The sequence below is a fragment of the Heptranchias perlo genome, chromosome 41, assembly GCF_035084215.1.
Source record: "Heptranchias perlo isolate sHepPer1 chromosome 41, sHepPer1.hap1, whole genome shotgun sequence".
Classification (NCBI taxonomy): domain Eukaryota; kingdom Metazoa; phylum Chordata; class Chondrichthyes; order Hexanchiformes; family Hexanchidae; genus Heptranchias; species Heptranchias perlo.
This window is the reverse complement of record NC_090365.1, coordinates 12,090,566-12,116,984: the sequence shown is the minus strand read 5'-3', so window position 1 is coordinate 12,116,984 and position 26,419 is coordinate 12,090,566. Positions and strand designations below refer to the sequence as shown.

General features: G+C 40.2%; 1 protein-coding gene across 8 annotated transcripts in view; it reads right to left on the bottom strand.

Moving 5' to 3' along the window:
* The window catches only part of LOC137306054 (ryanodine receptor 1-like), a 332,570-nt gene that overhangs the window by 97,635 nt on the left and 208,516 nt on the right, over nt 1-26,419 (bottom strand). For all 8 annotated transcript variants that reach the window (XM_067975094.1, XM_067975097.1, XM_067975096.1 and 5 more), the window contains 4 exons: nt 14,120-14,290; nt 12,076-12,135; nt 8,196-8,333; nt 4,692-4,804 (listed from right to left, as the gene is read on the bottom strand). In XM_067975094.1, the coding sequence (XP_067831195.1) occupies nt 4,692-4,804; nt 8,196-8,333; nt 12,076-12,135; nt 14,120-14,290 (482 nt within the window). The remainder of the gene's footprint in view (nt 1-4,691; nt 4,805-8,195; nt 8,334-12,075; nt 12,136-14,119; nt 14,291-26,419) is intronic.

Below are 26,419 nucleotides of genomic sequence, written 5' to 3'. Positions count from 1 at the left end.
TCCATGCTTAAAGTACCACAAGCACAATGGCTTAGAAATGGCCTGTTGTTGTCTGCAGCTCGCCAGCTCGATGGAAATGAGGCCAGAGGCCCAATATTGGGTGCGCCTTGAGCTTCACCATTCAGGTGCAAGGAGCAATCGTGGATTTTTAGGCCACAGTGTATACTGTGTACACACAATTGGCTTGTAAAATTTTTTACATTGCTTGTGGTCTTTTATACAAGAGTGCAGGTTAACTTATGGGAGTTGCTGAGGAGTTGGAAGGTAACAATCTGGAATGCAGAGTGAAAAAATGTATCTGTACCTCCTCCAAACTGCTGATTCAAAATATTAGAAAATTTACCAAAAAACAAGTTTTCTGGGGGATGGGTAATCTACCACTACTGGCCAGCTAATTTCTGGTTTAATCAATATTCCTTTGGTTTTGTTTTGTATTTCTTCTCTTTACTTGCCAACAGGATGAATCTTCAAGCTGCCCCTAAGTTTCTGCCTATGATGATTCTTCCAAATCTTTCCGTTTGTTAAGTCAGCTAGCAACAGGTTTGACTTGGCGTTAAGCACTCACTTTTCAAAAGGTGTCCAATGCATTTTTACATAATTAGCCTTTAACCACCCCTTGACAATCACAAAACATCTTTTTCAAGACTCTTTGTTAACGTTCATTAAACCCATTTTGGGAAAGTGGTAAAAATATTCGGTTAGTACTATCTCTCCACATTCCACCACTTTTTATGTATATTCTCGATTGATTTATTAAAAGAAAGAAGTTCAACCGCAAAGACATGTAAATGTCAATGAGAAAAAAGAAGTTTAATTTGCTGCTAGTTAAAAATACATTAGCAGTTTATAAAAAAAGAGAAAAAAAAACACAAAACAGAAATGTTCATATATTGCAGGAGGCAAAAAAAAAAGATCTTTAGAATCAGGGGTCTGCAGTGTGGCTTTTGCCTCAAACCTTATATGGGTCTTTGACTTTTTATTAGACAGTTTAAGGAATCTGCTCACAGGGCATTTAATGGGTACCCGTGATATCAATTTTCTTTGGTGCTAAAGTACCATTTCTGATGCATGCTTCAAACATTTATAGCAGGGAAACAGGCTGTTCACAAGCTACTCCCTTAAGAACTCTCAATGGATATCTTAAAACTCTCCGTGATTTATTCTTTATCCCTTTGATCGACTCATTCTTTTGTAGCATTGATTTCATTACACTGGGTTCTAGTTGCCTTAAACACGTGTCAGAATTGTTCCTGATCAGAGCACAACTCCTACTTCATATGTGTGTTACAAAAAATTAAATGGACTAATTGGTAGTTTAGAACTTTTTTTTTACCTCCCATCAGATGGGATTAAGGCTTTCCATGACTAATGGCTCTTAAAGGTCTTGAGTAATTTGAGACGTCTTCATTAAGCTCCCAACATCTTCCAAAGTCCTCTCAATTCAGGAACCATTCCTTTAGATTGAAAAATTGCACTTGCTACTATGCTATTTAAGAAAGGTGAGAGAGGGGAACAAGGGAATTATAGACCAGTTAGCCAACATCTGTTGTTGGGAAATTACTAAAGTCTATAATTAAGGATAGAGTGACTGAGCACCTTGAAAATTTTCAGCTGATCAGAAAGCCAGCATGGATTTGTAAAAGGTAGGTCATGCCTGACAAACCTGATTGAATTTTTTGAAGAGGTGACTAAAGTAGTGGACAGGGGAATGTCTATGGATGTTGTTTATATGGACTTCCAGAAGGCGTTCAATAAAATCCCTCATAAGAGACTGTTAGTTAAAGTTGAAGCTCATGGAATTGAGGGCAAATTATTGACCTGGTTAGGAAATTGGCTGAGCGGCAGGATCCAGAGAGTAGGGATAATGGGCAGGTACTCAAATTGGCAGGATGTGACTAGTGGTGTCCCACACTAGTGTGTTGGGGCCTCAACTATTCACTGTTTATTAACAATTTAGATGATGGGGGAGAGAGAGCCACATATCCAAGTTCGCCAATGACACAGAGCTAGGCAGCATTGTAAGCAGTGTAGAAAGAAGCATAAAATTACAGAGAGATATTAATAGATTAAGTGATTGGGCAAAAATGTGGCAAATGGATTTCAATGTAGGCAAGTGTGAGGTCATCCACTTTGGACCTAAAAAAGATAGATTAGAGTACTTTCCAAATGGTGAAAAGCTCGAAACAGTGGAGTTCCAAAGAGACTTAGGGGTCCATGTACATAAACTAAAATGTCGTGGACAAGTACAGAAAATAATCAAAAAGGCTATTGGAATGCTGGCCTTTATAACTAGAGGACTAGAATGCAAGGGGGTAGAAGTTATGCTACAGCTATACAAAGCCCTGGTTAGACCACACCTGGAGTACTGTGTTCAGTTCTGGGCACCGTGCCTTAGGAAGGATATATTGGTCTTGGAGAGAGTGCAGCGTAGATGTACGAGAATGATACCTGGACTCCTAGGGTTAAATTACAAGGAGAGATTACACAAACTAGGGTTGTATTCCTTGGGGTATAGAAGATTAAGAGGTGATTTGACTGAAGTTTTCAAGATATTAAGGGGAACTGATAGGGTGGATAGGAAAAAAAACATTTCTGCTGGTTGGGGAGTCTAAGACTAGGGGACATAGCCTAAAATTTAGAGCAAGGACTTTCAGGAGTGAAGTTAGGAAACACTTCTACACGCAAAGGGTGGTAGAAGTTTGGAACTCTCTTCCGCAAATGGCAGTTCACACTAGCTCAATTGTTAATTTTAAATTTGAGATTCATGGAATTTTGTTAACCAAAGGTATGAAGGGATATGGGGCTAAGGTGGGTATATGGAGTTAGGTCACAGGTCAGCCATGATCTCATTGAATGGCAGACCAGGTTTGAGGGGCTAAATGGCCTACTCCTGTTCCTATGTTCTTGACATGTTTCCAGAATCCAGAACTCTCTAATTCTACACTAATGGGCATTTAGTAAGGATGTACAAAATAAATGGGGCTATTTTACCAACAAGGTGAAACTGCTTTCAATAACAGTTCTGTGCTGTAGAAGAGGAAAAAAGAGAGGGGGAATATCAAAAATGGTAAGATGACTAAGAGACATATTTTGTTTATATATGTGTGTGTATTAGAGCTGGTGTATTGTACTGCTGGTAAATGAGAGCAGCTTTGGACCCATGAGTTCCTCATTTTAGTCCTCAATGGGAGAAGGTGTTGAATGGAGGAGAGATGTTTCTCCACAGAGAAGAGGAGTAAACTTGGGCTGCTTTTATGCAACAAATAGTGGCTGATTATAGAGCATCACTGGAGGCATCCTGGGTCCACATGTGTGCTTGCCATTTTGGCTAAGAAATAGGCAACAAAATCAAAAAAACTAAGAAATGGGTTAAAATAATTTAAAAATGGCTTGTAGATCATGTTACTTGGGCAAATCCAAGCAAATCCTATCCTGATACTGATCATGTGGTAAATTCAAAGGGGCTGTAAGTGCACATCCCTGCGCTGGCAAAGATGCAAAGCCAGACACAGAGGGAGCAGAAAACCGAGGGCAATGTCCATGTGTCAGTTTCTTGTCAGAGTGAAGCGTTTTGGGATGTCCTGAGGTCATGAAAGGTGCTATATAAATGCAACTTCTTTTGTCTTTTTTGATCAGCTGTTGTGCATATTTCAGGATAGTTGTTTCATTTGTGCACTGGGGCAGTTGCACTGCAGCTCAAAAACCTCTCTTGCACCTGGAGCGTAATTTCAGACCCAAACATCCGAATAGGGTGCAGCACAGCATGAGATTGACAAACAGGTACCAATTAGTTTGGAATCGAAGGCCTTGATTATTTCAGACTACCCAAATTTATTTCATATAAGACCCTTAACAGTCATCATAAAGGAAGACAGCATCACCACCTCATTATATTGTTATGATCATCCTTGCTTGCAGCAGCAACAGGTATGAATAAACACAAATCAGACAATATCGGCACATTCTGAGATTTTGCATTATACCACTGAAGGGCTGCTTGCAATATTAGTTTCGTTTGTAAATGCAATTTTCTGTGAATGAAAAATCATCAAAAATAAAAAAAGGTAACACAAGTTATAGCCGCACATTAAAATAATCTTCAGTACTTAACAAATGAAAGAAACCCTCAATGACAGCAGAATAGCCTCAACTTAATACTGAAGTGTTGAACATTTCTGCAGAATAACTGGTCTGTAAAATAGTTAAGACATAAAAACCACCAATGACGGAATTAAGAAAACATATTCTAATGTAAAGCTTAGTCTGGGCTTTATTGCAACTGCTAAAAAAAACACATGGAAAAACATAAAAGGTTGGATCATGGAGAGAAGGGCACTGTAAACATTATCTATAAGTTTCCAAATCTTCAGGGCATGTTCTGTTTTGGTGACAGTTTCTGCTTGACTTAGTTGTATTGTGAGAGCACACAACAGTTTATAGGTAATCATTCAATATTTACTATTTTCCCTTATGATTTATTTTGCTAGAGCTAATGAATTATAGAAACAAATTACACAGTGCTGTCTTGAAAGATAAAAGAATGCAGAACATTGCGCTAGATTTATGACTCATTCATAATCAATGGGCAAAAAAATCTAATATCCAACAACTTTAATTACATATACCGTGGCATGATAACTGGAGTGGGACACCCTTTTTCTGGTTCTGTACTACTTCGTATGATATCTTACCTTGGTAAGTTATACAGAGGTGTCATTCTGAAACATGCTACCACAGCTCTCCTGCGTTGCTTGGACAACAGCTTATGCCAAACCATCTTCTTGGACTTGAAGGGATGTTCCGTCTAAACAACAAAGAAGTTCCAACATACTACTGACTTACGACAAATCATATAAAATACACGTGCTCTTCCTGAATATGGTAGCCTTTTAATGCATTACCTATCACAACAGATGCAGTATTAGTGGGACTTGGTGGGCTATCTTTGATGTCCATTCACAGTCAAGTAGCAAAAAATCTACCACAGCATTTTAGGGACAGTGACATCTTGCAGTGAACATATACTGTTATGTAATCTTTAAGTAGCTGGTACCCCCTCAGCAGAGATAAATATACTGCTGGTCATTATTACTACTTTAAAACTACATCCCTTCTACTAAAAGTGAAAGAAACGGGGGTTAGTTACAATTCTGTTGCTTTTTCAGCAAACCAAGAAGCTGGCTCTTGCATTGTCCAAAACAAGTATTTTGGTTGTGAGAGGGGATGGGCAAATGTTGGATCTCTAAATGAGAAAGTATTGTTTAGACATTCTAAAAGCCTAATGTGCATTTTGAAACATATTTCATCTCCTCCCCATGCTACAATGATTTTTTTTAAAAAAAAGGACATTTAGGCACACGCCAATTTTCTTTGAGCTGGTGTCCAATTTGCTATTGGATCAGACTATAGTACAGCTTTACATTAAAAATAGCCATTAACCGTTGTATTTAATCTCAAATAATATAATGCTCGTGTGTTGGAATTTATAATGGAGATTGTGACAATATACATTGGCAATACAATGGAATAAGGTAGATAGAGCACGACTAATTTGAATGTATAGATGAATTTGTTGTGTTCTGTATAAATTTAACAGGCTGGCTAAGGTCTAAGATGGCTGCCTGGCTCCAGTGTCTCTGGCTTCTAGAAGGTGGCTTTTTAATCTTTGAACTCCATACATTATTAATGTGTTAATTAAGGCAGGAAGGCACTATCTAGGTGGTGTGAGCAATCCCTTTGTATGGATCATTCAACCGACATGTGATGGTCAGAGGCAGCATTAATCCTTTATTGGGCATTTTTCTTGTATTTACCTGGAATTCACCATGCATTCCAAGCAGTTCAAAGGCTAATGGGACAATAACGTCTGAGCTGGAGGAAAGCCAGAGAGAGAAAAGGACTGAATCACAAAAGCACGGTGATCCTGGGTGAAAGAGAACTGAAGGCGATTGCTGGAGTATGTTACAGATTGTTACTGAAGAGACTCTCACTATATTCACTGGTGTCAGGGACAGAGTGCACTTTTGAAAGATAAGGCGATTTACTGCCATTGCCACCACTGTACATATGCTTGTGCTGTTCTAGATGTGGCCTACTTGTTTAGTTTCAGTAAATAAATCTAGTTAATTACTTTGGAATCTGAGCCAGCCTTTGTGAGATATGTAGATATCATCTTCTGGAGTGGCTTGGAGAGATATAAACTGCAGAGGCATTAATGACCTAGGTCTGAGAGCATCCTAAAGGATATGAGGTCTCTGGAGTGGCAGAAAACTGCAGTGCTGCAGCTTCTGGTTCATAGCAGGCGGAAGGTCTGTTATTAGAAGAAAGGTAACACTATTGCAAGAGGGAATGTCTCCTTAAAAATATTACTTGCACTGGTGGCAGTGAGCTGCGAGGGACATTTATACCATCACAGCGATAGCACGATTATTAGAAGAAAGGTAACACTATTGCAAGAGGGAATGTCTCCTTGAAAATATTACTTGCACTGGTGGCAGTGAGCTGCGAGGGACATTTATACCATCACAGCGATAGCACGAGCACCATTTAAGAGAAACTTCTGGCCAATTTATTACTGATAATTATGATGAATCGGAGGGAGATTTTGTGATGTGGATCTACATCTGGATTCAAGTTGTCTCTCATGGTCACTTGTGACCCACTTCCTAGAGTGAAGTAACTTGTAATGCACCATGACCCAAGACAGTGTCATAATTTTGTTTTGAAAAAAAGAAATCACATGTATTAATTATCTTTTAGTGGTCCACTCAATGGGGGTAATTTTAACCCCCAAGAGCGGGTGGGTTGGGGACGGGTGGGAGGTTAAAGTAACAGCTTTTTGGAGCGGGACCGCATCCCGGCTCCAGCTCACCCACTTCCAGGTTTAACCTAAACAGGTTTGTATGTGTGTGCACACAACAGACACCAGAAAGTCCCATCCCCACTTAAAGCCAGTGGGCTGATACTTAAAAGGGCAATGTGACTCATTTAAATAGTTGAGGTACATAATTCTTTGTGTATTGCAAAACTTAAAGTAATTTAACCTTGCCTGTTCGAGTTTCCCATCGCTTCCAATTCACGTCAGGTAAAAGCAGGCGGGAAGGGCTGGATCCATAAGGTGCCCTTAATGCACTGCTTGCGGGCCTGGAGGAGCACAAATGCTTTATCCAGGCCCAACAAGCTCACCTAGCCGACAGGACCTCCGCAATCGGCTGTCCCCCCACTCTCCCTCTCATTGCTGGACCCCCCCCACCCCCGCACCACCAGCCCTCCACCCCGAGTCTGACTGACCCCCCACTCCCCTGATGCTGGCTGGACCTCCAATGTCATCCACATCCACCCATCTTCTCCCCACCCCCCGCCGATTTTTTCCAGTGCCCATGATCTCTCTTTCTCCCTCCCAACCCCTCTCTGATTTGCCACTCCTTTCACTCCTGACAGACAACCAGCCTGTCAATCTGGCTGCCTGGCATGTGGGAAAGCCGGAAGCACAAATACTCACCTTCAATTGAGTTGTGATTGCAGATTTCAACGCACTTAATTGGCTAACAGGTTCCCCTCGCAAATATCTACTGATGTGGGAAGTACCCGGCTCAGAGATAAAATCATGCCCAATGTGACACAATCAAAAATGGTTTTGAACCTGACCCGAATGTTGAGATTGAATTCTATGATGATTTTTGTTATATGTTGTGCTACTCTCATTTTTCCACTGTTTTTCTTCTATCTGTTCTCATTAGGCTACATACCTCCTGTGACTGAGATGTTGAGTGGCCAAATTGTTTCCAGGTCTCCGACAATATCATACTCGAACCAACTGCATTGAAACATGCGAGAATGGCCTACTGATGACTTTCCCTCGGATTCTCCCTCCCTTCCTGTGGAGAATTATGTAAGCCCAGCTCAGTACCTCTCCAAAGCAATAGGACCCAGATTGGGAGCTCAGCAGCGTACAAATCCAACCTGTGTTGCACCATTTTATGGCCTCACATGCTGTGTGTTGCAATGTGCTGAGTCCCAAAGATTCACAATACATTTAAAAATACACAGTACCAGTGATGCGGTCTCGTTGTCGTTCTTTCATAAAGCATGATTTTCAGCATGATATTCCTATTTCTAATTAACTCTTAAGTCACACAAAAGACTTAGGCTACTGAGAACAAACATATTTGTACATGTGCCACAGATGCTTGTACCTGCTCCAAGTGAAACAGGACTGCAGAGACCTCCTGCACCCGTTTCACAATCTTTTCAGGGTTGTCACTGTCTTCAGCTTTGCCAGCTATGTCCCTATACAACGCCATCTGCCATCGCATAGCTGAAGAATTTTCACACTACAAAACACATTTATAAAATGAATAAGTTACTCATTCAGCCCAGTTCACTGACCTTACAATTTGGCCCAGCTCACCCCCCACTATTAGCATTCGCTGAGAAATATTACAAAAGGTTCCAGTTTGCTCATTCAGCAGGAGTCCTCACTTACATGATAATACCACCACCACCACCACCACCAACAACATGCATTTATATAGTGCCTTTAATGTAGTAAAACGTCCCAAGGCGCTTCACAGGAGTATAATCAGACAAAAATTGACACCGAGCCAAAGAAGGAGATATTAGGACTGGTCAAGGGTGGGTTTTTTTGAGAAGGGGGTTAATGATGGCAGAATTGTAGTAAGGGATATGGGGCTATGGCGGGTATACGGAGTTAGGTCACAGATCAGCTATGATCTCAATGAATGGCGGAACAGGCTCGAGGGGCTAAATGATACAAATGTGTTCATATGCAAATAGTCAAAAGGGTCTGATTTCAAGGTTTTCATTTTCAAGGAAATTTTTTATTTCAATTTTTTCCTAAATAATAGTTTGTTTTGAGTCACTAATTTCAAGGTCATAGTACCTCAAACAAATATTTTCCCAATCCATGTGTAAATTAGCTACTCTATCGATCAATGTAGGTGTTAGCTGTGGCTCAGTGGTAGCACACTCACCTCTGAGTCAGAAGGCTGTGGGTTCAAGTCCCACTCCAGAGATTTCAGCACATAATCTATGCTGACACTTCAGAGCAGTACTGAGGTACTGCTGTCTTTCAGATAGATGTTAAACCAAGGCCTTCTCAGGTGGATGTGAAAATCCCATAGCACTATTTAAAGAAGAGTAGGAGAGTTCTCCCCAGTGTCCTATTCAACTCTTAACCCTCAACCAACAAATAAAAAAAAAAAGAGTACCTGGTCATTGCCTCACTGCTGTTTATGGGACCTTACTGTGCACAAATTGGCTGCGGTGTTTCCTACAACACTGACTACACTTCAAAAGTATTTCATTGGCTGAGATCCTGAGGACATGAAAGGCACTATATGATTGTAAGTTCTTTCTATAATCCTCGTCTTGCTTGCACTTACCTAAATGCCACCTGCTCGTGATTTTTTTTTCTCACCAATTATCATGTCTTACTTTTATTTGTCTTTTTAATGTGGGAGTTACTGGAAGGTACACAGGAACATGGGAATAGGAGTAGGCCATTTAGCCCCTTGAGCCTGTTCTGCCATTGAGATCATGGCTGATCTGTGCCCTAACTCCATATACCCACCTTTGCCCCATATCTCTTAATACCTTTGGTTAATAAAAATCTATTAATCTCAGATTTAAAATTAACAATTGAGCTAGCATCAACTGCCGTTTGCGGAAGAGAGTTCCAAGCTTCTACCACCCTTTGCATGTGGAAGTATTTCCTAAGTTCACTCCTGAAAGTCCTGGCTCTAATTTTTAGGCTATGTCCCCTAGTCCTAGACTCCCCAACCAGCGGAAATAGTTTCATTCTATCTTCCCTATCAGTTCCCCTTAATATCTTGAAAACTTCAACCAAATCATCCCTTAATCTTTTCAATTCCAGGGGATACAATCCTAGTTTGTGTAATCTCTCCTCGTAATTGGAGTCCAAGTGTCATTCTAGTAAACGTACGCCGCACTCCGTTCAAGGTCAATATATCCTTCCTAAGATGCAGTGCCCAGAACTGAACATAGCACTCCAGGTGTGGTCTACACCAGGGCTTTGTATAGCTGTAACATAACTTCTACCCCGTCGTATTCTAGTCCTCTAGATAAAAAGGCCAGCATTCAATTAGCCTTTTTGATTATTTTCTGCGCATGTCAATGATATTTTAATGATCTATGTACATGGGCCCCTAAGTCTCTTTGGAGCTCCACTGTTTCGAGCTTTTCACTGCTTAGAAAGTACTCTGATTTATTGTTTTTAGGTCCAAAGTGGATCCCCTCACACTTGCTTACAAGGTAGGGGAGTGTAACAATTTTACAGGTTGACAGAGCAAGCCAAAGCTAGAGAGAAAGATGAACCAGGCTTGTTGAGCACTGTGAACATAGTTAATACAGAGCTTTCGACACTTTTCTTTTAAAAAAGTGACGGTATTGGCTTTTTAAAATTTTAACAGTATAAATTTTATTTTCAATTTTCTCCCTTGAAGGGGTGACTCTTGCCACCAACTATAGTGCCCCACTGAAGTCACCTAAACTAGTAGAGACCAGGGATCAAACCTGGAACCCTCTGGTTTGCAATTCTTCATTGTACACCAGGCAGTGCTTTTACCCCTAGGCTGCAGGTTGCACTTTTACCCATCCCTAACCTCCCTTTCCTCTATGAAGTTCTTGAGCATGTTGACACCCAGCTTTGTTCTCATCTCTCCCCCTACTCCCACTTGCAATTCTTTCAGTCCAGTTTCCTCCATACCTACATCACCAAGACTGACCTGGTCAAACTCTCCAACAATGTACCTTTTGTGATTGCGACCATGATGCACTAACCCTCCTTGTATTCCTTGACCTTTCTGCAGCATGCAACACAACTGACCATTCCATTCTCCTCCACCGTCTATCCTCTGTGGGCCACTTCTGTGGCACTACTCTAGCTTGGTCCCATTCCTACCTAACTCAATGAAGCAAACACGTCACCTGTAATGCCTTCTCCTCCTGCCCCTGTATGGTCATCTGCAGTGTGCCACAGTTCTCCATCCTTGGCCCCCTTCTTTTCCTTGTTTACATGCTGACCCTTGGCAATATCAGTCATATGCATGATGATAACCTCTCTGACACCACCCTTGAATCCTTGGCCACTATTGAGCTGTCCAATTGATCAGATGACATCAAGCAAGAACTTCCTTCAGCTCAGCAATAGCAAGACCAAAGTCATCCTGTTCGGTTTCCACCAAAAACTCTGCACCTTAGCCCTGTCTCCATCTCTCTCCTTGGCAGCTTTTTCAGTCTTAGTCAACGGAAGGCAAGCCCAAGAGCCCTTTAATCCCAAGCTGCCTTTCAAACCCCTTATCCTAGCCACCACTAAGACTGCCTATTTCCACCTTCACAATATCACCTGCCTCTACCCCTACTGCAGCTGGAATGCTTATCCATTTGACATCTCCAGACTCAATTACTCCAATGCTCACCATGCTGGCTTCCTGAAATCTGCTCTTCACAAAGAGTAACTTGTCTGATCGCCACAGGCTGCATTCTGTCCTGCACTACAATCTGCTTGGCAACCTTCACTGGCTCCCAACCCTCCAACACATCCTATTTCAAAATCTTTGCCGGGAATGATGGTCTCTCTGATTGAAAACTGAGCAATATCTTCATATTTTTCACTTTGTTTTATTATATTTTTATTCCCTTTTAATGATGGTCAGTGGAAGGGAGGTGGAGTTACAAGATGTAACAGATCTTGACATTAATATTACGGGGCCAATAATGAGGCCTGAGTGCTGGCACTGCTGACCATCAGGTGTTCCGTGCATAAATTAATTAATGGATAGAAAGTTGGGTGGGCTCTGTTAAGGGCAGGCAATCCTCCCAGCCCAATTTTTCCTCCATGCGTTGATTCAGATGATCCAATTGGTCCCAGTGCAACAACAGGAAAATCTCTCCTATGGTGTTAGTGATAGAGTACTATTTTAGAATTTATAGTTATCTGGACTTTGAAAAAACATTGAATTATGAAATGAAATGAAGATATTGATGATAAAAGAGAATGTTTTTTTTTCCCATTTTGAAATTACGTTCTTTTACCTTTTCTTGCAAGTAGAGATTGTCCTGAAGAAACTCTCGTACTTCTTCATCTGTATCTTTCTGTCAAGAATGTAAGAAAGGAGAGATAGTAGGTCAGCGCCACAGCAAACAAGCCAGCAAAGCATTAAACTTTAGATTGGCACAAAACAATAATTTTGATTTAAATAATATCTATGGACATTTCACTTTCTGCCATTTTTTGATGAAACAGAAGACATTTTGTATTGGACACAACATACAAAAGTATAGTTTTTGACACAATCAGGATTTAGGAATCTAGCACTGAGTATTGTACATATGTGCGTTAAGCACTTTACATTTGTATTTTATAGAACATAGATGCTAAATTCATAAATCCTGCAGTCCCTGAGAATGTTGGTTAGAGACAGAGTTACAACACTGCAGCATCAATTCTCTGACCCGCTTCAAGCATGGCTCCCCAATGGATGTGCACGATTGGTGAATTTATCCCACAATATAGTGTACTTTTCCAGATAAATTGATACCATTATTGCTATAGTATCTGTCATATGATGCTATTGGCCTTCAGCTAAATGCTCCCATTTAAAAATTCTTGGGCCAGAAATCGGGCAGAGTGGCGAGGCAATGCTCACCGCAGCTCCTGCAAATTTAATTAACGAAAATACTTATTGCGGGCTCTGTGGCATCCAATTGCTTGATTTTGAACTTTAAACAATTTGCGCGCTATCAACCCAGTCACTGTGCAGCGTGAGTTGCCGCACGACTGGAAATGTTTGAGGAGAAGACACGCCCATAAAATCAGTCAGGAAAAGTCACGCTCACAGATTCAAGCTGCGTTGCTCAAGCAGGCAAGCAGACATTTAAAGTTAGTATTCTGGATGTCATTGATAAATAAAAATTTTAATCTTTTTGTATAAAAAGCCAAAGAAATAATTTAATTAAATCAGAGACAGAAGGGAAAAATGAAAAAAAAAGTTTTAAATTTTTTTTTTAAATGACCAAAAACTATTAAAATAAGGAGCAAGATGAGAGACCACATTTTTTAAATTTATTTTTTTAGTTGTTTGGTAGTCATTAAGACTAACCGCACTTTTAAAACTTAGTTTAGGCCTGGTATTTTTAAGTGTACCTGTTTGGTGACGTAATTAGTTACTTTCCAGCTGGGCAGATAAGCAAGTTTGCACTTTTTCAATGATTTCTCTGATTGCAGCATACGATGTCCCTTTAATTCAAAGCTGTCATATCGCTGGTGAACCACTAAGAGCAAGTTCACAATTTCCGCGTTTTACTGCGCATGTGCAAACGCGGGAACTTGCTCCTTCAATTCAGCACTAAAAACTGAGAGCGCTGTTGAGCTCCTCCATTACTTTGGGAGCGATTTCTGGCCCAATATGTTGTCTCCCCTTCTCCTCCGAAGGTGCTGACTATGCTGTGCACAGGCTGTCTTTTGGTACCTTGCCTGAGTAGCCATTCTTCCTGTGTGAGCCTGGATGGTGGGTGTTGGCAGGTAAGCCTGATCCTGATGTCCACATACACACAGTTTACCTGTAGATCCCATTTAATACTTTAAATACTTCAATAGTTATATATCTTCACCTTTTTAAGAACATCTTCTCAGCTTGTTGTTTATGGCTAAACTGTAAATGTATAAAGAATGCATTTACAATCTTGTTATAAATAGCAAGCAGTGGAAACTTTATCCCTTCTATCCAGGCTGTAATACACAAGCTTCTCTCATCTTTCCTTAGAGCTCATCCCCTTTACTGTGCCCTTTCCAATATTTGTATTTGTTTTTTTGTGGCACAGTGATCAAAACCAAACACAGTACTCCTCTATATGCCCAGACTAGTGCATTGTAAAGCCTGAGCATTTCACTGTTCTGCCTCTACATCCTAGCATTCTACAAGCATTTAATTGATTCACCACATAGTCAGGCCATTGAAAGTGATGTATCTACAATTACTCCAGGCCCCTTTCTAAAAAAAAAACCAAGGAAATACTATATCAAGCATTTCATAAACACACTCATTAGCGTGAATATACCTGAAAATTCATCACTTACCAAGCTGTATCTTGTCTTGGCTATGTTAATCAGCTCTTGATCAGCAGGTGAACACATATTCAGGCCAATAGGAAGCATTTTTTTAAGGGTTGCTACAATCAGTGATGTCTGAACGGAGTAACGGTCACCTCGCCTCTTCTTTTGTGCCCTTTCCTGGTCAGACCCTCCAGACTGAAGTTAACAGTGAAAATGGTTTACAAAATCATATTCAATATAGCGCCCTTCATTAGGTAACAGATAATAAGGTGTAAATCCTAAGTTGCAGGTGGAAAAGTATGTTGTCGAAAAAGACTCTGTAGCTGCACACAAATACATTCCTATGAAACATCCCCAATAGGTGTTACATTTGAAAAAACATATAGGATATTGTACAAGTAATGGTTTGCCCTTTCACGAGTGTAAAAGTCCTGCAACAACTGAGCAAAATGGAAATTTAAGCACTGGAATGAACCATTACCTGGTGTAATATTCTATAGATATTGTTTATTTGAGGTTAAAAATGTTATAGGACACAGAGGTATTAGGTGATGTTTTCATATGGGTGTAACAGTTTTACTTTAACTGGTGGGAAATATCATTCACAGTGACTGAATATAACAACAATGCCCATAGAATAAATATATTTATACAGGGCTTAAGATAAGAACTTGATTCAAAAATACATTTAGCTTTTGACTAAAAATTATAAGTTTATCACTAAATTGTTTATGAAACCTAAATAAAAGTGCTGACTTCCAAAAATGTCAGCAATAGTCTCCTATCTGAACCCCTGTTTATATACACAATGCCACACATGCATACACTCAGTAAATATGGGCATAACATAGACTTTTAACACCTGCAACTTTGGCCAGGAAAAGAGACTATATTTTATTCCCCTGTTGTTTTCTCCCTGATCTACTGAAGGTGCCAGTTCCACAGGCACCAACTTCTCTCCAGTGCCTCACCCAAGTGGCCACTCTTCATGTATGAGCCTCCAAAGTGAGTGCCGGCAGGTTATTTAACAGTGGGAGGCATAACAGCTGAGCCCGAACGAGTCCTCATTTGATGACCATACTTTCCAGCAGAGATCAGCGAAAAGCAATTGGAGTAGGAACTCTTCTTTTCTTGCTTGAGTCAGGAGCATTGAGACCCAATTACAGTAACTGGGCTCAGATCAACGTGACAACTTTAACTCTACCTGCCCAGCAAACACCAGGCAGGTATGCAGTTAAAATGCCCTGAGTTACCTACCTGGCGTCCAAGATTTTAACCTGGTTTCTTCAGCAGGTGGCAAAGACAGCCTCCCTTCTTTATGCATGTTGGTCCTTATGACGTCATCAGGACCAGACTACAATTTTAACTCAGGCCTGAGTGGGTCAACCTGGGACAGAAGAGCATCAGCCCCAGGAGAGGCCGAAAAAGGTAAGTGTTTTTCTTTCAAAAGCAAAATACTGCGGATGCTGGAAATCTGAAATAAAAACAGAAAATGCGAGAAAAGTTCAGCAGGTCAGGCAGTATCTGAAGAAAGGTCTTCGACCTGAAACGTTATTTCTCCACAGATGCTGCCTGACCTGCTGAGCTTTTCCAGCATTTTCTGTTTTTATTATAAGAGTTTTTCTTTCCTTTGTGGGTTCAGGAGGAGGAGTGCAGCTTCAGACTCCATAAGGAAAGCTGAGGCCTCCCCTGCCTTGGATTCCCCCACCTTTTCCCGCACGCGAGACCACCATGAGGTGACCCAGGAACCTGATCCCGCCATCTACTTTGTGTCAACGGGCAGCAACAGGCCACCTGATTTTCTGCAGGTTGGCAGTCGCTTCCCACCCACTTCCTGCCCATTCTGTTAATCAGACCAGGGAGTTAAAATAGCCCGGGACTGATTTCTGCAGCAGTGGGTGTTTCTAACTCACCTTACCACCCACCCGGAGTTAAAATCGGGGCCCAAGTCAAACCTAGGACCTTATTGATCTGTACGTGTCAGTACTGCATTAGCTTCCAACATTGATGCCTTTTAATTTCCATGCAGCCCTGATTTTAACTCGGGCGCGAGTGCGTTGTGGGGGATACGGATTAAGCTGCACCAGTGTGACGCCTTGGCCATTTTAACCCCTTGGGCCTCATACTATTTTCCAGTAAAGGCTCCTGCTTGATCCCGGTAGGAATGACAAGGAAGCCGGCAGGCAGGAGGCTGCCACCAGGGATTCACGGGAATGGTCCCTGGCACCAATGTGTTAAGGGATGGGGCAGGTGATCATGGACACGGCACAGGGGTAGCCATGGCAGAGGAAGCCCAAAGTTTCCTTGTGGGACCTGGAGGAGCACGCCTGCTCCCCAATGGCTCACCAGAAAACCATTTAAAACATGCTAAAACTTACCACACTGGGCCTCATCTGGCCCTGGATCCTTCTGACGGCAGATATCCCGTCACGATCGGCACTGCGTTCGAGTCATATGGCCCCGGGTTAAAACAGTGTCAGGGTCCGAATAACGTCATGCGACCCAGACTTCTGAATATTTATGAGGCCAATCTGCGGTGAGGGCCTCACACACCTCCCAAAACCTGGGTTAAAATAGTGGCCGGTGGATGTGCGGTGCCAACAGGGAGGTAAGTACTCTGCCCCTATTTTAACCCCCCCCCGCCCCCGCATGCCCCGTTCTCGCTAATCAAACTATAGATAAAAGAAAAAAAACACTAATGCTGGAAATCTGAAATAGAAACAGAAAACAAAGGAAAAGCACAGGAGATCAGCAACGTAGCTTTCTTTTTCAGATGCCAATGGACTTGCTGTGCATTTTCATCATTTTCTTTTATTGTAGAATATAACTGTGGTTTTAATTTTTCATTTAACACATTTTCAGACAAAAAAAATTCCACTCACAATCTTGACCCAATTAGGATAAAACCTTGCCGTAATGACATAGTTATTGAAAATGTTGCTATTAAGATTAAAGCTCTTCTGGTGCCTCTGGTTAAATAAGAGTATGTCTGTGTATGAGAGAATGAGAGGTTCCATGAAAATTTATAGAATATAGGAACAGAAGCAGGCCATTCAGTCCCTCGAGCCTCTTCTGCCATTCAATGAGATCATGGCTGATCTGTATCCTAACTCCATCTACCCACTTTGGCTCCATATCCCTTAGTACACTTGGCTAGCAAAAATCTATCACTCTCAGATTTAGAATTATTAATTGAGCTAGGCATCTACTGCTTTTTGTGGGAAGAGTTCCACACTTCTACCACCCTTTGCATGAAGAAGTGTTTCCTAACTTCTCTCCTAAATGGCCTAGCTCTGATTTTAAGGTTATGACCCCTAGTCCTAGACTCCCTATTTCTATCTCGCTATCAATTCCTTTCAAAATCCTAAAAATCTCAATCAAATCACCCCTTAACTTTCTATATTCCAGGGAATCAAGCTTAGTTTATGTAATCTCTCCTCATAATTTAACGCTTGGAGCCCCGGTAATATTCTGGTGAATCTGCACTGCACTCCTTCCAAGGCCAATATATCCTTTCTAAGGTGCGGTACCCAGAAGAGTACAAAGTATTCCAGTTTTGGTCTAACCAAAGCTTTGTATAGCTGCAGCAAAACTTCCTCCTCTTTATATTCTAGCCCTGTGGAACCTTATTGAATGCCTTCTGGAAGTCCATACACCCATACATTCCACTGTCTACTACTTTAGTTACTTCCTCAAAAAATTCAATTAGGTTCCACGGTCCCTGTGCATTGGAAGGTAGCAATGTAACCCTGCTATTTAAGAAAGGAGGGAGAAAGAAAACAGGCCACTATAGGCCAGTTAGCCTGACATCAGTAGAAGGGAAAATGCTAGAATCTATTATTAAGGACACAATAACAGGGCACTTAAAAGATCATAATATGATTAGGCAGAGTCAACATGGTTTTATGAAAGGGAAATCATGTTTGACAAACCTATTAGAGTTTTTTGAGGATGTAACTAGCAAGGTAGATAAGGGGGAACCAGTGGATGTAGTATATTTGGATTTTGAAAAGGCATTCGATAAGGTCTCACACAAGAGGTTGTTACAGAAGGTAAGGGCTCATGGGATTGGGGGTAATATATTAGCATGGATTGAGGATTGGTTAAACGACCGAAAACAGTTTAGGAATAAATGATCATTTTCAGGTTGGCAGGTTGTAACTCGGTGCTTGGGCCTCAGCTATTTACAATCTATATTAATGACTTAGATGAAGGGATTGAGTGTAACATATCCAAGTTTGCTGACAATACAAAGCTAGGTGGGAAAGTAAGCTGTGAGGAGGACGCAAAGAGTCTGCAAAGGGATATAGACAGGTTAAGTGAGTGGGCAAGAAGGTGACAGATAGTGTATAGTGTGGGGAAATGTAAGGTTATTTACTTTGGTAGGAAAAATAGAAACAGAATATTTTTTAAATGGTGAGAAACCATTAAATGTTGCTGTTCAGAGGGTTTTGTGTGTCCTTGTACACAAAACACAGAAAGTAAACATGCAGGTACAGTAAGCAATTAGCAAGGCAAATGGTATGTTGGCCTTTATTGCAAGGGGGTTGGAGCACAAGAGTAAGGAAAGTCTTGCTGCAATTGTACAGGGCTTTGGTGAGACCACACCAGGAGTACTGTGTACAGTTTTGGTCTCCTTACCTAAGGAAAGATACAACGAAGGTTCACTAGATTGATTCATGGGATGAGAAACTTGTCTTATGAGGAAAGATTGAGTAGAATGGGCCTATACTCTCTGGAGTTTAGAAAAATGAGAGATGATCTCATTGAAACACAAGATTCTGAGAGGACTTAACCGGGTAGATGCTAAGAGGATGTTTCTCCTCGCTGGAAAGTCTAGAACTAGGTGGCATTGACTCAGGATAAGGGGTCGCACATTTCGGACTGAGATGAGGAGGAATTTCTTCACTCAGAGGGTTGTGAATATTTAGAATTCTTTGCCCCAGAGTGCTGTGGACGCTCAGTCATTAAGTATATTCAAGACTGAGATGAATAGATTATTGGACTCTAAGGGAATCAAGGGATATGGGGATCGGGTGGGAAAGTGAAGTTGAGGTCGAAGATCAGCCATGATCCTATTGAATGGCGGAGCAGGCTCGAGGGGCCATATGGCCTACTTCTACTCCTATTTCTTATTTTAGACATGACCTATCCTTACAAATCCATGTTGGCTCTCTCTAATCAACTCAAATTTCTTTAAGGGTTAGCTGTAGCTCAGTGGGTAGCACTCTCACCTCTGAGTTAGAGGGTTGCGGGTTCAAGCCCCACTCCAAAGACTTAAGAACAAAATCTAGGCTGATATTCCAGTGCAGTACTGAGGGAGTGCTGCACTATTGGAGGTGCTGTCTTTCGGATGAGACATTAAACCGAGGCCCTGTCTGCCCTCTCAGGAGGATGTAAAAGATCCCATGACACTACTTCGAAGAAGAACAGGGTGTTCTCCCCGGTGTCCTGACCAATATTTATCCCTCAATCAAAATCACTAAATTAGATTATCTGGTCATTATCTCATTGCTGTTTGTGGGACCTTGTTGTGTGCAAATTGGCTGCTGCATTTCCCACATTACTACAGTGACTACACTTCAAAAGTACGTCATTGGTTGTAAAGTGCTTTGGGGCATCACAAGGTCGTGGAAGCCACTATATAAATGCAAGTTTGTTCTTTCTTAAGTGCTCAGTCACTCTGTCCTTAATTATAGATTCCAATAACTTCCCCACAACATGTTAGACTAACAGGTCTGTAATTTCCAGGTTTCCCTCATCTTTCTTAAATAATGGAGTTACATTTGAAATTTTTCAATCTAAAAGGGACAATTCCTGAATCGAGAGCGCTTTGGAAGATTACAGGTAAAGCATCTGCAATTTCCTCACCGACTTCCTTTAAAACACAGGGGTGGAAACCATAAGGTCCTGGGGATTTGTCAGTCTTTCGTCATTATTTTTTCTAGTAGTGTTTTCTTGCTTACGTTAACTTTAGTGAGTTCCAGTCCTTGATTCGTTATTAGTTTCCCTGGAATGTCAGGTATATTATCCTCTTCCTCCACTGTAAAGACTGACACAAAGTAATAATTCAACGATTCTGCCACTTCCTTATTTTCATTTACAATATTACCAGCATCTATTTTTAAAGGGGTCACATTACCCTTGACTATCCTTTTCCTTCCAATATAATTGTAAAAACTTTTTGTGTTACTCTTGATATCCTTCGCAAGTTTATTTTCGGGGTATATACTGGTTTTGTATTAAGCTAAATTATTTTTTGAACACCTCTCACTGTTGATCTGTAGTTTTGCCAGTTTTGACCAGTTTGCTGACATCACTCTGTGTCTCATCCCATTAAAGTTAGCCTTACCAAAATCTAGAATCTAAGTAACTGTGTTAGGTTTCTTCTTTTCAAACCTAACACTGAATTCGATCATATTATGATCACTGTTAGATAAATATTCCCTTACTGTTAGATTATTAACTAAGTCTGGCTTGTTACTCATTACTAAATTTAGTATGGCTTGCCTGCTTTTTGGTTCTAGAACATATTACTCCAGAAAACTATCTTGAATGCATTCAAGAAATTCACTACCTTTCTGACTTGAGCCACTCTGCTCTTCCCAATCTATACGAAAATTAAAGTCTCTCATTAAATCAACTCTGCTTTTGATACAAGCCTTTCTAATCTCTGAATTAATACATTCTGCCACTTCACTGTTGCTATTAAGAGGCCTATAGACAATTCACATTACAGTTTTAAGTCCTCTCTTATTCCTCAATTCTAGCCATAGGGTCTCAGCTGATTACTTTCCCTTACCTATATCCGCTCTTACTAATATTGTAATAGTATCTTTAATCAATAAGGCTACCCCTTCTCCTCTTCCAGTTTCCCTATCCTTTCTAAGGCCTTGTAACCTGGAATATTTAACTCCCAATCTTGACCAGCTTGTAGCCATGTTTCAGTAATAGCCACCATGTCATTCCTTCTTAGTTGTATTTGAGCTTCTAATTCACTCAAATTATTTCTTATACTCTATGCATTGGTATATAAAACTCTTATTTAGACAAGAAACCCTAACTTGTCCTTCTGCCCTGATGCTGTCTTTCTCACACTGTTTAACTTAACAAGTTTCTTATTTGTCACTCCTGCTGTAACTACTTTAGTTATTTTAGTATTCTTGTCACCTGGAGCACCTATATCACTTTGTGACCTGAACTCTGCTCGTACTTTTTTAATCTTTAAACTATAATTTATACTATTGTTTCAGACTGAGCCCTCCCCACCCATTTATTAGTTTAAAGTCCTTTTTAACTACCCTATTTATCCTTTCTGCTAGGACCTTGGTCCCAGCCCGTATCAGGTGCAGCCCATCCTAATGGTACAGCTCCCTCCTGTCCCAGTACTGGTGCTAGTGTCCCATGAAATGGAACACCTCCTTCCCACATCATTCCTTTAGCCACTTGTTCACCTTCCTGATCTGTTAGTCCCTATGCCAATTAGCATGTTGCTCGGGTAATAATCCTGAGATTACCACACTTGAGGTCCTACTTTTTAAGAGAAGACAATGTTGTTAAGATTAAAGTTGATTTAAGGTTTGATGACCAAATGTTTTGTTAAAGAATTGTGGGGCTGAAATGGCAGTGAAAAATGGGCAATAACAAATCAGCAGCCTGTTTTAGACCCCACCTGATTTTCTTTTCCAACAACGGGTGTTAAACATGTGGCCGATTTGTTATCACCCATTTTGCGCTACTGCCGAAGACCAATTTCACCCTCTGTGTTTTAGCATTGCAAATGAAAGTAAATACATGTAATGGAGCTGAATTGAGTGTTAGCCTAAAAATGCTCTTCACTTGCATTCTTTGCCTAGAAATTGGTTTGCTTACCCACTTACTCGGAAAAATTAAATTGCACTTGTGTAAAAATTGATGCTATTGAGTTGACATTAGTTTGGTTTAGTGTCCCACAACTCTAATGTGTGTTAAATTGTAGATTAAAAGGGTAAAACAGAAAGCTGGCCCTTATAAAATGAACTTAACCATAAAGGCTCTGAGTCGTTCCCCAAAAATGTGTCAGATTTGTGAATTAACAGTAACTACAACATCCAAACATTTTACTATAGCAAAAGGAATCACTTCATTAAATCAAAAGGTGGTAGCTAAAATGGGAGTCAACTGCAGCATTTTGGAGTTTCATAAAGTAATTTTCATACGTTTTAACTCTGTACATTTCCTGGAGCACCTGTAAATGATTGAAGTGCAATTGTATTTATACTAGTAACATTTAAAATTATTAGTTTTGTTCGTAAACAGAAATTAACAATGTAGAAATTCCCGATGACATGAGCCTTTAAGGGTCAGCCATTAAAGAGCAGTAAACAATTCAGACTTGTCTTTGTACTCTTCAGATGGAAAATACTGCAACATTACTTCTTCAATTATTTTGCTCTGGCTTTCGGTTTTATCCAAAATTGGGGATGTTATTGGTAAAACAGAGACTTTGTAGTGTTTTAACCAAAAAAACCTCATACCCTAAAAAAGGCATTATAAAAAAAATCAAATGATCAGTAACTTGAAAGGGCAAGTCAAACCTCAATTGCTCTCAAAACCCTATCACTCATTTTATGTGGTCTAGGCATGTCAAGGCTGTTGTCACAATGTATTAACCACAGTGTTAAGGATTATTATTAATCCCTTAATTTTTCTTGGTAACTGAACACACTTATTCCAAGTCTGACCATTCGTTATCGGTTTCTAACTCCCACACTCTTATTGTGCTGTTTTACACTGATCACAATTACTGTTGCTTATTGTTACTGTGATGAACGGGATTTGGGTGGCATGTTTACTGTCAGGACTATCAGTATAGCATGCTATGGTGACATCCCAAATCAGCAAAATTTAATCACACAGATTAACTATAAATGCATATAAAACAATAACAATGATAGAAGATGCTGGCTTTTAACTTAGATCTCGCTAATAGACTAAGAAATACTAAAGTTTGACTGTTCCAGCAGTTTTATTGTGCTATTGCACAATTAATCTTTCCCTCTCACAAACAAATCTAAAATGGGGTCAAATCACACTGCGCAATATTGGCATCTAAATGCATTAACATACCTGTATGAAATTCCCTCTGTCTAGCATTTTAACAATGATAGTCACCATTTATTTTTATTTGTTCACATGCTACAATTGTATAATGCAATTTCAGCCCAATTGGGACTATTCACATGAGCTGCTAGACAGTAATCTATCCAATTTTGTACATTTTGACAGATCATTAATGGTTATTAGCAATGTTTTAAAATCCTGAAGCAGGAGTGGAAAATTCACTAACACATTAATATATTTAATATAGTTAGAGAACTAAAATAGCAGTCCGCTTTCTGTTTTAACCGCAGTGAGCTTAGATTTACTCCAAGTCTGAATGCACTGTGTGTTTTTAAATCCATATTCAAAAGATACTCTTATCATAATGAAATAATGGGGCAGTGGATTAGCGCATCTCTCGAACCTGAGCCCAGGCTAGGGTTGCCTACCTTCCAGGATTGCCCTGGAGTCTCCAGAAATTAAAGACTAATCTCCAGGACACTTCTGCGAGCAACCTGGGAGAAAATCATAACGGCAATAATAAAAAAAAATGTAAACACTCTTTGAACACTTTTGTTTACTAGTTATAAAAATATTGGACATGGGAATAAAGGCTGAATGACTGACAGTCAAGTATCATCCAATCGGGTAATGAAGAGTCTATTCATTTCCTGATTGGCATGGGAAGGCGTTGCGCTATGAGGATGGACATGTTGGGCGATCAATGGCGGGAAGGTTGGAAGCAGGAAGTCATGTGATGACACTTCCAGGAATATGTCCAACCAGAGTTGGCAACCCTAGCCCAGACTAATACATTGGGTACAGCCTTGTGGCACAAAATCAACTATATTTTGATGCATTAGGCCTAAGTTAACAGTAAATTAATAGTTTCATTGAGAAGGGCCATAGCAATGCTGGTGTAAGGAACAGGTCATTCTACATTGTTGTTTTAGGGAGTGCTCTTCTGAAGTTGAGGTTGAAGAACGTTGCTGGGACTGAGTAAAATGGAAGATCAATTACTGTAGGTAATGTTCTCCTCATTCTTTGACTGAAATTAAACCTCCACATGCAATTAGAAAAGCGATTCCGTCCACTGGGAGAAAAACTGTCTTAAGGGTCATTGTCCCTTTAAATGTTCATGCTTTCTGTTATGTAATCCCAGGCGAAGGCCTAGAAGAGCCATTAGCACGCCCCCCCATCTATATGTTCAAGGGGCCTAACTCCTGTTGAGGACACCTTTTAGAGATTTGTCTCCCCGCTCAGGAAGCTTCATCTGCCAACCAAAGAAAGGTTTTGAAAAAATAATTTTAAAAAAAAGTTCCTGTGGAGTTGGAGGAGCAGGTGTTCCCTATCGCCGCCAACCATAGCCCGCACCAACACCCACCCCCCCCCCCCCCACTTACCTGAGGGCTGCTGCCAGCAAGGCAGGGGCCCAAAATTAAAGTCTTTACTCAGCCGAGCTTCCTGACCAGCAGCGGCAGCTCCTTGTGCTGAGCATGCTGATAAGGCCTGTGGAACGATGTCCATCGATCCTTGGGCATCTTGTTTCCGGTGCACAATGGTTGCACAGCGCCATCTGGACCTGAAAATGGGTCCAGACTAATTTCTGCCTTGGTGCCAAAAATGGAAAATGTACCATTCCCCAGTGCTTACATCCCTCACCTTGAGTATAAAAAAGTAACTAAACTTGTAGTGAAAACTCAAACGTGTGTCTAATATCTGTTAATTGAAATTTAGTGGTAGTACGTCATAGCCAATAAGATGATTATTGCAAGTAAGGGTAATTATTAATCATCAAGCCACACAATTCTGCAAAGGGCAAGTTCTTGAAAAATTTACATCTTATGGAACATAGGGGCAAAGGTCTGTTTACAGGTACCACTGTGAACTGAGTGACAGCCAAAAAGTTCTATAACAATTCAAAATATTAATAAGCAGTTAAAGTCATCAGTTGAAGTTTTCAGGAGCACCTTTTGAAAACGTCTTGAAAACAAGATCAGTGTAATCAAAATGCACAGACAGCAACCACAGATCTATCGTATCTTATGACAAAGCAAGCAGGAAACTGCACCGAGTAGCTATGATATAGGTTTCTGCTTATTTAAATACATAGGGGGTAAAATCCTTCTTGCAGTAGCACAATATGAGTGATAGCGAATCTGCTGCCCGTCTTACACTCCGGCCGATTTTCTTTTCCATTGAAGTCGCCCCCATAATATAAACATGTTTGCTGGTATAATACTTCAGGAAAATAAATAGGACAAATATGTAAATATAAGATGGGGAAATTAACCACTTGGAACCAATACATTTTACAATACTTATAAGGTAATAAATTGATGTCTAGCAACATCATGTAAATAGCATCTTTGATTCATAAATCTGACTTGGTGGTGAAAAATTAGCATAGTGAGAGTTAATGGTTAAATAATCTCTTTCTTAAGACTGAAGACAAACTGTCACCTCTGATACATCAGTGTAAGAACAGGCCACAAGGCTGATGGAATTGGGCCATGTAATTTTTATTATATTTCTGCACCTCAATGTATTTCTGTGCAAGGAATGAACTGTAGTTGAACTAAAGTAGTTACTTAGTATTGCCATGGTGACAAAGAAATGGAGTAACAATGTGGAGTGCAACAAAAAGTTCTGAATGCTGGCAACTCACTGAGTCACCAGTTCCCATTCTGTGCTGCCATCATAATGAGAGTTATAATTGCCTACATTTGAGGCTGGCCAGGCAGAGACCCATATGACGATTAAGACTCTAAGCAATTGTGCTGGGTTCAAATATTATTTGGCTTCTTGTTCAATAATGTGATCATGGGGTTGGTCCTTGGATTAGTAAAATGGCTATCTGGTCAGAAGCTAAACAGAACTACATGGAATGGGTTCCTGATCCTGTTTATGGTTCAATAATTCTTGTGTTACTTAATGTAAAACATTTATAGAAGTTTGGATTAAATTCTAAATTCTAGTGGTAAAGATATTAATAAACACTGCAAATATATTAAACACTTTATGCTGTTTAATAATTTGTAAACTGAAATGTAATCTTGGGTCCCACGAACCTGCAGCAGTGAATGTATGAATGGATTTATTTTAATCTCTAATTGCTGAAACGGAAATTATATTTTTTGTTAATTTTTTTAATAAATAATCTATTTTGTTACTAAGCCTATTTAAAATGTGTACAAACAAGTATTCATGTACAATAATTTCTAACTCCAACTAACAAACATT